Source organism: Macrosteles quadrilineatus, unplaced genomic scaffold, assembly GCF_028750875.1.
Source record: "Macrosteles quadrilineatus isolate MER2022 unplaced genomic scaffold, UCM_ALF_1.0 Scaffold_3__2_contigs__length_128488019, whole genome shotgun sequence".
Taxonomy (NCBI): Eukaryota; Metazoa; Arthropoda; class Insecta; order Hemiptera; family Cicadellidae; genus Macrosteles; species Macrosteles quadrilineatus.
This window is the reverse complement of record NW_026542596.1, coordinates 96,424,487-96,437,964: the sequence shown is the minus strand read 5'-3', so window position 1 is coordinate 96,437,964 and position 13,478 is coordinate 96,424,487. Positions and strand designations below refer to the sequence as shown.

Sequence of the window (13,478 nt, the reverse complement as noted above, 5' to 3'; positions counted from 1 at the left end):
TTATCAATCAATCAATCAATCAATCAATCAATCATTAAGATGGGGACGCCACTTAGGTGCGTATTTTAACCCAAATATGAGTGAAGGATGAGTGTAGAATGGTGTGTGATGATCTGTGTAGCTTTGTTACTGACTAAGATCAGCTGTTTCATTAGCCAGGATCATTTATTTAAAGCCCAATGATCCTTGATACCGGTACTTTTCCATAGACATGGCCTACCTACTTAGTTACAAATGTCCAAAAACCCAACATTGTGTAATTTTTGTCACATTCAACTGACTACTATAAGATCCCCGTGCGTAGAACGGGCACACAGCTAGTTCTTAAATCAAACTGTCAATACTTTAATCTGTATCTCATATCTCCACTTCCTTACTGTGCGAGTGCACGATTCTAAGGTACAGTACCACGGATATTAGCACCGATAGCGGTATGAATCATAAACATAAACAAATTACGTAACTGCCCCAATCCTATACTAATAAACATTGGTTTAGACAGTTCTGTTTAAGCAATGTTAAATATTGTGTACTTTCGGGCCAGTAATATGATTTATTTATGTCTTTGATCCATACCGTGTCTATTATTCTTACCTTACCTCTATACTTCGCAACTACCCTTAACACGGAGAAATATAAATATGTACCGTAGTAGAACACGTTAACATAAATCATTGGTTTTATTTTGAAAGGCTTAAGGCTTCGTTTCCAGGTTTATACTTTTTATAGACTTGTCAAAATCCAAGAAAACCTGATCTGTAGAAATCAAATAAATGTAGACCGACAATACATACTCTATTTATTTAGGCTTGCGAAAATATCATGTTGAGTCTTATTTACAATAAATTTCCAAAAACACAAAACTTTATTGATAACCATACAACATAATGCATATAATCTGATCGATAATGAAATAAAATAAAGAAAAAATAGGGTTACCAGAATGTAAGCTTGTTGTCACTAATTTTAGTTGGTTCAAAACACATTGTATGCTATACAGCTATAGTCCTAAATTTCAGTATGAAGAGTTTTCTTACCAGTTTTGTTTTTCAAATCCAAAGAATGCATTCTGAAAAAAAAAAACAACATTATTTTTATAGTAGGCCTAATATTGTATTAAGGTACAATGTAATGAATTCAGATACAGGTGTGCAATTAATATTGTATTATATAACCGTATTCAGTTTTTGGTTGTAGAAATACATAACTGCCTTTAGTACCAGACATAAAAAATAATAGCAGAAAACTTAACTTTTCAAAGCTTTTATATTTTTAAGATATAAAAACATTGCAACAAGTATACATTCCGTTCACAATACTTGAACGGTTTAAGGGAAAGTTCCCCCACCACACTTTTCTATGTATGTTGCAGCTGATTGACGTTTTGACAAATCTCAGCTGTTGAGCTATATTTTAATGGTGGGATCAAGACGTGAAGAGGATAGATTTCTTTCCCTTAAAACCAACTAATTTTTGTGAATGGAGTATAGTAAATCTTAATACAAGTTATGTCATACCTTATGTTTTTTAATTCCTTCTGCATTGTTTGGAAGAAGCAGTGCTGCAACAATAATAACATTCAATCCAGTAAAAATTACACTCAAAAACCAATTATGAAAGGTTTCATGGGTATTTGGATCTGACATGATCTTAAAAGAGTCCTTTTCGGATGTGAAGAAGACAGATGCTGTTGAAGATATTTTAAAGTCACTTGGTAGTTGGTCATTTACAGGTAAACCAACATCAACCTCACTATCATGAATCTTAGCATCGTCTCTCATGGCATAAAGGTGTTTAGTGTCTCGTTGTTCAGCAGAAGGTAATAAAAGATCTTTTCGTTCACGATGTTCAAAAGAGATTCTTGCGTCTCGTCGTTCTGAGGTAAGAGATCGAGCTTCTCGACGTTCAGCAGAGATCCTTGCGTCTCGTCGTTCTGAGGTAAGAGATCGAGCTTCTCTACGTTCAGCAGAGATCCTTGCGTCTCGTCGTTCTGAGGTAAGAGATCGAGCTTCTCTACGTTCAGCAGAGATCCTTGCGTCTCGTCGTTCTGAGGTAAGAGATCGAGCTTCTCTACGTTCAGCAGAGATCCTTGCGTCTCGTCGTTCTGAGGTAAGAGATCGAGCTTCTCGACGTTCAGCAGAGATCCTTGCGTCTCGTCGTTCTGAGGTAAGAGATCGAGCTTCTCTACGTTCAGCAGAGATCCTTGCTTCTCGTCGTTCTGAGGTAAGAGATCGAGCTTCTCTACGTTCAGCAGAGATCCTTGCGTCTCGTCGTTCTGAGGTAAGAGATCGAGCTTCTCTACGTTCAGCAGAGATCCTTGCGTCTCGTTGTTCTGAGGTAAGAGATCGAGCTTCTCTACGTTCAGCAGAGATCCTTGCTTCTCGTCGTTCTGAGGTAAGAGATCGAGCTTCTCTACGTTCAGCAGAGATCCTTGCGTCTCGTTGTTCTGAGGTAAGAGATCGAGCTTCTCTACGTTCAGCAGAGATCTTTGCGTCTCGTCGTTCTGAGATAAGAGATCGAGCTTCTCTACGTTCAGCAGAGATCCTTGCGTCTCGTCGTTCTGAGGTAAGAGATCGAGCTTCTCTACGTTCAGCAGAGATCCTTGCGTCTCGTCGTTCTGAGGTAAGAGATCGAGCTTCTCTACGTTCAGCAGAGATCCTTGCTTCTCGTCGTTCTGAGGTGAGAGATCGAGCTTCTCTACGTTCAGCAGAGATCCTTGCGTCTCGTCGTTCTGAGGTAAGAGATCGAGCTTCTCTACGTTCAGCAGAGATCCTTGCTTCTCGTCGTTCTGAGGTGAGAGATCGAGCTTCTCTACGTTCAGCAGAGATCCTTGCGTCTCGTCGTTCTGAGGTAAGAGATCGAGCTTCTCTACGTTCAGCAGAGATCCTTGCGTCTCGTCGTTCTGAGGTAAGAGATCGAGCTTCTCTACGTTCAGCAGAGATCCTTGCGTCTCGTCGTTCTGAGGTAAGAGATCGAGCTTCTCTACGTTCAGCAGAGATCCTTGCGTCTCGTCGTTCTGAGGTAAGAGATCGAGCTTCTCTACGTTCAGCAGAGATCCTTGCGTCTCGTCGTTCTGAGGTAAGAGATCGAGCTTCTCTACGTTCAGCGGAGATCCTTGCGTCTCGTCGTTCTGAGGTAAGAGATCGAGCTTCTCTACGTTCAGCGGAGATCCTTGCGTCTCGTCGTTCTGAGGTAAGAGATCGAGCTTCTCTACGTTCAGCAGAGATCCTTGCTTCTCGTCGTTCTGAGGTAAGAGATCGAGCTTCTCTACGTTCAGCAGAGATCCTTGCGTCTCGTAGTTCTGAGGTAAGAGATCGAGCTTCTCGACGTTCAGCAGAGATTCTTGCGTCTCGTCGTTCTGAGGTAAGAGATCGAGCTTCTCTACGTTCAGCAGAGATTCTTGCGTCTCGTCGTTCTGAGGTAAGAGATCGAGCTTCTCGACGTTCAGCAGAGATCCTTGCGTCTCGTAGTTCTGAGGTAAGAGATCGAGCTTCTCGACGTTCAGCAGAGATCCTTGCATCTCGTCGTTCTGAGGTAAGAGATCGAGATTCTCTTCGTTCGGCAGAGATTCTTGCGCCTCGTCGTTCTGAGGTAAGAGATCGAGATTCTCGACGTTCGGCAGAGATTCTTGCGTTTTGTTGTTCTGAGGTAAGAGATCGATCTTCATGACGTTCAGCAGAGATCCTTGCGTCTCGTCGTTCTGAGGTAAGAGATCGAGCTTCTCGACGTTCAGCAGAGATCCTTGCGTCTCGTCGTTCTGAGGTAAGAGATCGAGCTTCTCTACGTTCAGCAGAGATTCTTGCGTCACGTCGTTCTAGGGTAAGAGATCGAGCTTCTCTACGTTCGGCAGAGATTCTTGCGTCTCGTCTTTCTGAAGTAAGAAATCGAGCCTCTCGATGTTCAGCTGAGATTCTTGCGCCTTGTCGTTCTGAAGTAAGAGATCGAGCTTCTCGACTTTCGGCAGAGATCCTTGCGTCTCGTCGTTCTGAGGTAAGAGATCGAGCTTCTCCACGTTCAGTAGAGATTCGTGCTTCTCGTCGTTCTGGGGTAAGAGATCGACTTTCTCTACGTTCATCAGAAATTCTTGTGTCTCGTCGTTCTGAGCCAAGATATCGAGTTTCTCGACGTTCAGCAGAGATCCTGGTGTCCCGTCGATCTGATCTAAGAGATCGAGTTTTGCGCTGTTCTGTGGTACGAGCTTCACGTTGTTCAGCTGAGATCCTCGTTTTTCTTTTGTCTGAAGACAGAGATCGTGCTTCACGTCGTTCGGCAGAGATCCTTGCATCTCTTTGTTCTAAGGATAGAGATCGTGATTCACGTCGTTCATTAGAGCGAGTTTCGCGTCGATCGGCAGGCATCCTCGCATCTCTTTGATCTGAGGACAGAGATTGAGATTCACGTGGTTCGGCAGAGCGGGTGTCACGTCGTTCGGCAACGTGATCTTCACCTCGATCAGCTAAAATCCTTGCATTTCTTCGGTCTGAGGACAGAGATCGTGCTTCACGTCGTTCAGCAGAGATTCTCGCATCTCTTCGGTCTGAGGACAGAGATCGTGATTCACGTCGGTCAGAAGAGATTCTTGCATCTCTTCCGTCTGAGGACAGAGATCGTGATTCACGTCGGTCAGAAGAGATTCTTGCATCTCTCCGGTCTGAGGACAGAGATCGTGATTCACGTCGGTCAGCAGAGATTCTCGCATCTCTTCGGTCTGAGGACAGAGATCGTGATTCACGTCGGTCAGCAGAGATTCTCGCATCTCTTCGGTCTGAGGACAGAGATCGTGATTCACGTCGGTCAGCAGAGATTCTCGCATCTCTTCGGTCTGAGGACAGAGATCGTGATTCACGTCGGTCAGCAGAGATTCTCGCATTTCTTCGGTCTGAGGACAGTGATCGTGATTCACGTCGGTCAGCAGAGCGAGCTTCAAGTCGTTCAGCAGAGCGAGCTTCACGTCGATCAGCAGATCGAGCTTCAAGTCGATCAGCAGAGCGAGCTTCACGTCGATCAGCAGAGCGAGCTTCAAGTCGATCAAGTGAGCGAGCTTCACGTCGATCAACAGACCGAGCTTCACGTCGTTCGGCAGTGCAAGCTTCACGTTGTTCAGCAGATATCCTTGCATCTCTTCGGTCAGAAGACAGGATTCGTGATTCACGTTGTTCAGCAGAGCGAGCTTCACGTCGTTCAGCAGAGATCCTTGCATTTCTTCGGTCAGAAGATATGATTCGTAATTCACGTCGTTCAGCAGAGCGAGCTTCTCGTCGTTTAGCAGAGTGAGCTTCACGTCTTTCAGTAAATATCCTTCCATACCTTTGGCCAGAGGATGGAATTTGTGATTCACGTCGTTCAGCAGAGGTTCTTGCATCCCTCCGGTCTGAGGACAGAGATCGTGATTCACGTTGTTCAGCAGAGCGAGCAACATGTCGATCAGCAGAGCGAACTTCACGTCGATCATCAGAGCGAGCTTCACGTCGTTCGACAGAGCGAGCTTCACGTTGTTCAGCAGAGATCCTTGCATTTCTTCGGTCAGAAGACAGGATTCGTAATTCACGTCGTTCAGCAGGGCGAGCTTCACGTCGATCAGCAGAGCGAGATTCAAGTCGATCAACAGAGCGAGCTTCACGTCGTTCAGCAGAGATCCTTATTTCTCGTTGTTCTGAATTAAGAGATCGAGCATCACGTCTTTCAGTAGCTATCCGTTGATCTTGACGTTTATAAGATAAAATAGTGTTTCGTTGTCCAGTTGGGCCGTCCGAAGTGTGCAGTTCAGAGTGTTTTGTCAGAAGCATTCTGTTCATTCTTATTTTTAACGAATTAAGTTTAGCATTTTGGTAGTTATATGAGTTTGTATATGAAATTGGCGAATCCAATGAAAATAATAATAAAAGCGCATCAGGTTCCATCTTTTGTAATACAGAGGGTTTCAAACACGTATCTTTGTACATAGCATAGCCTTTCCATGTTCCATTCTCATGTTCTTGGTCCCTATGATATCCGTCCGGCTTCCCCTTGTAGCTCTCTCCAGGGTCATCCGTTTCTCTAAAAAAAAAAAAAAAAAAAAACAAGATTGATTATCACAGTTTGATATCTTACTACGAATGAACTTATGACATACACTTATTTTCAACTTTTTTTAACCAAAACCTAGATAAATAGACCTGATCAAATTAGTACATGTTAAACTTTTTGTTTTTGTTGATATTTACTCCTCCAAATAGTGTTTTAGTCTTTTCAAAGCTTAATTCTACTTGGTCATCAAGTTACCTTAGATTTCTGATGATAATGTAAATTTTTAAGTTTTTTAGATGTTTAAAACTCGACTTATCAATTCACTCTGTACTTAATGAGGTTAAGTCTTGCTTGATCACAGGAATTCAACTATTATTATAAATACGAACATATCTTAAATTAAAGTTTAAATTTGGACGACTCTATAGCGCCAAAATGTTTAATTGATTTGGACAAACTCTGCACATGATCATAGCTCACGCGTCATAACAACATAATTGGTAAATTATGATTTTTACTTTTCAGCCATTAATTGTCTTTGTTATAGTGTTTTATTTGTAGTAAAAATGAACTAACAAGACTGTTCTAATTATGAAAAAAATGTGTGTTAAATAATGATTGAATATGGAGTTCATAAGTAGTGTAAGATGGACATTTTTAAGGCACTTCGAGTAGAGCCACAGCCACCTCTAATACAGTAGAGCTCGAGGTTTCACAAAATGCGATTCTCAGTAGTCTAAGAATCATTCAGGAGCAAATAGTTTGGACTTCAATGCGAGTTAGGAGTACCGTAGTTATTGGGACATCGTGTTTATAAATTCGTCATGCCGTGCTGTGATATTTATTCGAAGAAATAAAAGTTTTTAACGTGCACAAACGTTCATGATAATTTTAAAACTCCAATTTAAGTGCAATACCTAAAGGCTTAGGCTTATATATTTGTTGTCGTCAGGTTTATGTCTTACATCATTTGGACAGCAAAATATTCCGACATATTGCGTAGGGGTTCGATTCATCAAAACAATTCAAATACAGTACATACCATTATTACCTGTTGAGTTGTTCCAGTTACAAAATATTAATAAAATTACAAGCTTTAAAATATAAATTGCGAAGTATATATTTACTATCACAACTCAAGACTCAAACAAATACCCCCGCCGCAGCAAACCTGCAGACTAAGAGAATTTCCATTTGACTGATTTGATTTACACTGAAATGTCTACTTACAAATATAACATTAATTATTCCCGATTTAAATAGAATTAGTGTAACAAGTACTTAGGTTTGCTGCATCAGGGAGGGTAAAACTGTTTTTTTTTTGTAAAATGTTAATAGTTAGTAAGAAATAAAAACATTTTCCAAATTTGATCAAAATATGTTCATAAACAAGCAAACTACAACAGTTTACTTATTCTCCATAAGAATAACATGGGAATTTTAAATTTAAAATTTTTTGGAATTTTCTCCGTAACCATTAGGCGCATAACAACGCTTCAATATACTAAATTATTTGTTTTTTTAAGCTCTACAAAATGGTTTGGAAAGAAATTGCTAAATGTTATGTTTTTTGGGTCAAAAATGGGAAAACCCTATTTTTACCCCATAAAACCTCCCGTAAACCCCCGTTCCCATGGTCCGATCATGCTGGATCGCGAACTCGTTCGAATAAACGTAGGTTTACACGTTTATACCAAATTTCATCAAAATCGGATCATTTTTGCTCGAGTTATCGTGCTAACGGACACACACACACACACACACACATATATATATATATATATATATATATATATATATATATATATGAATTTGAACGGATGGTGTTTTTGGCCTCTAGGGACCTCAAAACGAAAAAAAATCGGTCCCGCGTCCAGGTCTTACCATGAGTACTACGGTAATAGCTTATTCCCTATATGGGAAATTCGCTAAAACAAAGCTGGCCTTGTTATAAATAAACCTGTTATAAATAACATCCTACTAATATTATAAGTGAGAAAGTTTGGATGTATGTATGTATGGATGAATGGAGGTTTATGACAAGTAAACGCGAAAAATACTAACCAACAGGGTTAAAATTTGGTATGATGATAGCTCACATTCCTGATTAACACATGGCTATATTCATATCTCAAACATCCTTTCGGGCTCCACCCCAGTGGCTCTGGAGTTTTCCATGTTAACCTTATGAGTATCTATCTATCTTTATATTAATAGGCAAGCATGTTTCTTTCAAACCTTTTTTCTCAGGTCGTGTGTATCGCAGGGAAAATCTACGCATACTGTTAGAAAGATATTTTCCTGCAGATGTGCAGAATCCCTTGGGGACAGTTGCCAAAACAATAGTGTGGTGATTAATGTAGTTGAAAACATACTAATAAAATCGCTGGTTTTTCTAAGTTGTTTTAGATACGTTTTAGATACGTTTAGATACATATTAGGTACGTTTTGGTAGAAAATTCGTTCAATGAGATCAGGACGAGTCCAAATAAAAATGAGCAATTGTAAATGTTTAAAAAATGTTTCAAACTATAAAACGTGTTGGCTTGTTTCTTTATTTTCCCATGTCGAGTCTGTATTGAAATTGCAATCCTATTACGTGGTTTTCAAAAGTAAAAAACATTTCAGCTATAATTTGAACAATGAACTTAAACCGATGTAAAATCTCCCTCCAAAACAGTGCTCTTGCATTTTATCAGATTAATTTCAGCAGTGAACGAAGCATGGTAATAAACTATTTAACTTACAGTTCGGTAGTGCAAAGCTAACATAGGAATTATCTTTAAATAAACAATTGTCCAATTATTTCACCACTTTTAAGAAACAAATAACAAATAGTTCCAAGCAATGATCTTAAACATATTTCTTATCCATAAAATTCATCATTTACAAAATGGTAAAACTATTAAATACTAACAGAGTTCCCGTCTTTCGTTCTAGTTCATTAAGTATAAAATGCTTATTGCAGTTATGGGAGAGAACACGGTTTAAGACAATTTGGTTCTTTTAATCTATACGCTATACTATGGTATACCACCTCTACCACAGACATAATGTTCTACCACTGCACCTAAACCATAGACAAAAGTAAAGTTCTTATTGTGAACCACAGCATTTGTTGCTAGTTGGTTCATAATTAGCTGTTGTCATAAATGTAGTAAATGGTATCAACAATCTGATACATACTTTCTCCCATTAGCTTGCCAACAACTTTTATCATGGGTAAGCGGTGGGAGCATCTATACACCCACCACAGCAAACCTGCAGACTAAGCGAATTGCCTTTGTCTGGTTGGATTTCCATTTAAAGATTGTTACATTAATTTCCTATAGCATTAATTTGAATGAGGACGAAGGGTTGTTTCTACGGGGAAGGTAACAAGGTGTAATTTATTAATACTGTATGTTAATTAGTTTAGTATGAAATAAAGAAATTTGCAATATTCAATCAAAATATATCCATAAACAAGAAAACTACAACAGTTTTCTTTTTATCCATTATCATAACGTGGGAATTTTATTTACACTTTTATGAATTTTATCCGTCACCATCAGGCATACAACAATGCTTCCGTATACTAAATTATTTGTTTTTTGATAAGCTCTACAAAATGGTTCAGAATTAAATTGAGAATTTTATGTTTTTAAGATCAAACATGAAAAAAACAATTTGTATCCCATGAAACCCACCATAAGCCCCCGTTCCCATAGCCCGATCATGCCGGTTTGCGAACTAGTTTGAATAAACGTAGGTTTACACGTTTGTGACAAATTTCATCAAAATCGAATCATTTTTGCTCGAGTTATCAACGGTGTACGGCCAACGGGCCGTGAATTTGAACGATTAGTATTTTTGGTGTCTGGGGACCTCAAAACGAAAAAGTAAATCGGTCTCGAGCCCAGATCTTACCATGAGACCTATGGTAATAGCTTATTCCCTGTGGAAAGTCCCTAAAAGCATTGACTTTATATCTACACGTGTAGATATAAAGATAAAGTCAATGGTACCGGGGAGCACAACAGTTTGCCCAATCGCCGCTAGATGTCACCACCCAAAGCGCAGCCAGTTCACATATTCACCACTAGATGTCACTAAAACAGATAAATCTTAATCCATTGAAGGATTGAAGTATAATTGTTTATTAATAATAATAAAGTACAAAAACAAATCAAGCTTTTCCTAAAAGAAAGACTACCATTTATTAATTATTGTGAAAAAAGGACAATATTGCGATTTAAAGCCGCGGTAGTTTACTATGAGTCCTCTGTATCCGTTGATACTCGCAGGGAGTTTTGAGTAGCTAGAACATGACTAGCTAGCTAACATCATTGCTTTTCATTGGTAGATTTGTAGTTTTTAAAGGACTTAAATATTATTTGAGAAGCCGAGAGTTGTGTCTCTTACCTGAGACCGATGATTGGCTTATAATTTAATAACAACTTCGAATAGTCAGGAGTCAGGCATCAATATCAAACAATCGATCGATGGGCAAATCCTACGGGATACCATGTATTGAAACCGAATGGTGTTGGGCTGGATCTGGATTTAATGTAACTCAATCACGTTCAATTTATATTTTTTGTAAGCACGTTAACTCGGGTAAAAACTATCCGATTTTATGACATTAAGAACAAACGTGTAAACCTACTATTGTGGAACCAGCGTAATGAATAAATAGATTTATTTCGCTTTGTACAAAACGCAGTTTTCATTCATATTAACCATCAAATTTCCGTATATTTAATGGTAAGACCTACACCCGGGACTGATTTACCTTTTCGTTTTCAGCCCCCCCCTAGAATCCCTAGAAACTAAGTAAATGATCGCAAAATAGTGCTAGATAAAGATTTATGTATATTATGTGGTGTATACTTATATTTATCTAGCACTATTTTACGATTATGTTCTTAGTTTCTAAATGCACAATGTTAAAATGGGCTAAAAATAATGTTATAAAAAGTTCTCATAACTTTAGAATGGATCAAGATTTTTAAAAACGAGTTGCAGCATCGTATTCAGCATAAAAATCTAGTTTAAAACGATGGGTCACAACCCTACCTTTACATTTGAAAAAATAACTTTGTATCCAATATGGCGGATCCAAGATGGCGGCCAAAAATGTATACCCAGTCAAAATGAAGTACTTACTACTCTACAATGATCTGACGTGGTCCAGAGTTGATATCTTAAGAAATGTAGAAAAAAGTAAAGTAGAGGGGGAACTCATTTAAAACTCACCCTGTATCAGCAACCACAGAATTAAAACCTGTGGTCGCTGCCCTGTATGTATGGATGGATAGAGGTTTGTGACAAGACAAGTAAACGCGAAAAATACTAAACCAACAGGGTTGAAATTTGGTATGATGATAGCTCACATTCCTGATTAACACATGGCTATATTCATATCTTAAACATCCTTTCGGGCTCCACCCCAGTGGCTCTGGAGTTTTCCATGTTAACCTTATGAGTATCTATCTATCTTTATATTAATAGGCAAGCATGTTTCTCTAAAACCTTTTTTCTCAGGTCGTGTGTATCGCAGGGAAAATCTACGCATACTGTTAGAAAGATATTTTCCTGCAGATGTGCAGAATCCCTTTGAAAATTAAAATAGGCTCAAAAATAAGCACAAAACAATTAATTTGAAATTTAAAAAAATTAACACGTGCTTTATGGGTTGCCATGCTGGTGACGAAATAACAACGAATCTATAAGTATAAAAGAGGATGTTTGTATATACATTTGTTTGGCAGTGATAAACTCAGACACCGCTGAACCGATTGCCACGAAACTTGGTACATACGTGTAGAATGTCATGGAATAGGTTTATACACCATCAATTTCGTGATCCGTCCAATCGGCTCCGCCCCAGTGGCTCTGGAGTTTCCCATATTAACCTTATGAGAAATGGAATTAATGAATCTTAACAGCTGTTTCAATTAAACAAGTTGGTTCTGTTCTATGATGTTCAATAGCATTAAAGTTACAAGGATTACCAACAGGGTGCAGCACTATTATTTCTTTTACATTTATGACAACAGCTAATTTGCAACCAAAAGGTGAGTGAGCGTAGCGAACGAACTTCAACCTGGAGGCGAGTTAGCGTGGCGAACGAGCTAACCTGAAGGCAAGTGAGCGTAGCGAACGAACTAACCTGAAGGCAAGTGAGCGCAGCGAACGAGCTCCAACCTAAAGGTGAGTGAGCGTAGCGAACGAACTTCAACCAGGACGTGATTGAGCCATGCGAACGAGATCATCTTGAAAATTAAGAAGTTAAACGGGGCAAAGCCCGCGGGTTACAGCTAGTATAAACATAAAATCAAAACAAATGTAAGAAATTCCAATCACATGTTTTATTTACAGTGTGGGGTGAAAATTAGAGAAGTGCAATTGGATTTTTGGGAATATCTTTGAAGATGAACCTTTAGTTTTGAGGTTAATTCAAAACAAAAACACTGGCATACTATATTCTTTTAATTGACAATAGTTAAATATACTCTACTTTAATAAAACCACTTGGTCATTAGAGAATATTTACTGTGAAATAGAGACGTGATTCCTAATTCCAAATCAACTAATGAATAAATTGTTATTTAATTATTGTCTTCAAATTAAGTGATGGTTGCTTTGAAAATATTAATTTAACATGAGCAAATATTGAATCTTCTTGCAAAATTAATGTCGATCATTATATTAATAGAATAATGTAGTTGCTGTGACTGGGATACACATGATAAACTGTTGGGACATAATGATGATTTATGTTTCGTTTGGATATATCTTAAGACCCAGACCCACCTTTTAAAGGTTTCAGGTTAGGGGTCAGAATTATATACTCTCGAGATGACGAGATAAACCTTTATAGACTAACGTTTTGAGTTTTGACCCATAATAGGCCAAGGAAGCAAGATTCGAGTTTGGTTTATAAAATGCAGTAGCCTAAAAACTGAGTGTTTTCTAATAAAACAATGACATATACTAAATTAAATTTATTTGATCTTAAATGAACATTCTTTCGTAAGTAATACAACTACGTCCCTAATTGACAACATGTCAGTTTGTTTGTTTTCATTAAACCTCAAATACATTCAACATACCTCAACCGCTTTTAGCTTAAAAAATCCAACTGTAGGCCCAACTGTTTTTGGCCGAGTTTTCGACCACTGTGAATAATCTGTACTTCATCTCTACTTCATATAACAGGAAATAAAGAATTTGGTCAGCTGTTCTTACTAAACAAGTTAGTTCTATGATATACAATAGCGTTAAAAAGTTATAAGGTTTACCAACAGGGTGCAGCACTATTATTTTTGACATTTATGACAACAGCTAATTTGAACCATGAACCAACTAACACAATTTTACTAAGCATCCACAACCTGTGATGAAACTGTGTTTCTAATTTCATCACAATCAATGTCAATTTTCATCAAGTATGACAATTTCCAGATTTCATTTAGTTTCTTGGTATA

General features: G+C 38.5%; 1 protein-coding gene across 1 annotated transcript in view; it reads right to left on the bottom strand.

Annotated features, from left to right (window-relative positions):
• Positions 1–13,478, bottom strand: part of LOC128990681 (trichohyalin-like) — a 28,210-nt gene that overhangs the window by 2,059 nt on the left and 12,673 nt on the right. The window contains exons 3-4 of the mRNA XM_054413191.1: positions 1,518–6,036; positions 1,038–1,069 (exon numbers count right to left, since the gene is read on the bottom strand). Of these exons, the coding sequence (XP_054269166.1) occupies positions 1,038–1,069; positions 1,518–6,036 (4,551 nt within the window). The remainder of the gene's footprint in view (positions 1–1,037; positions 1,070–1,517; positions 6,037–13,478) is intronic.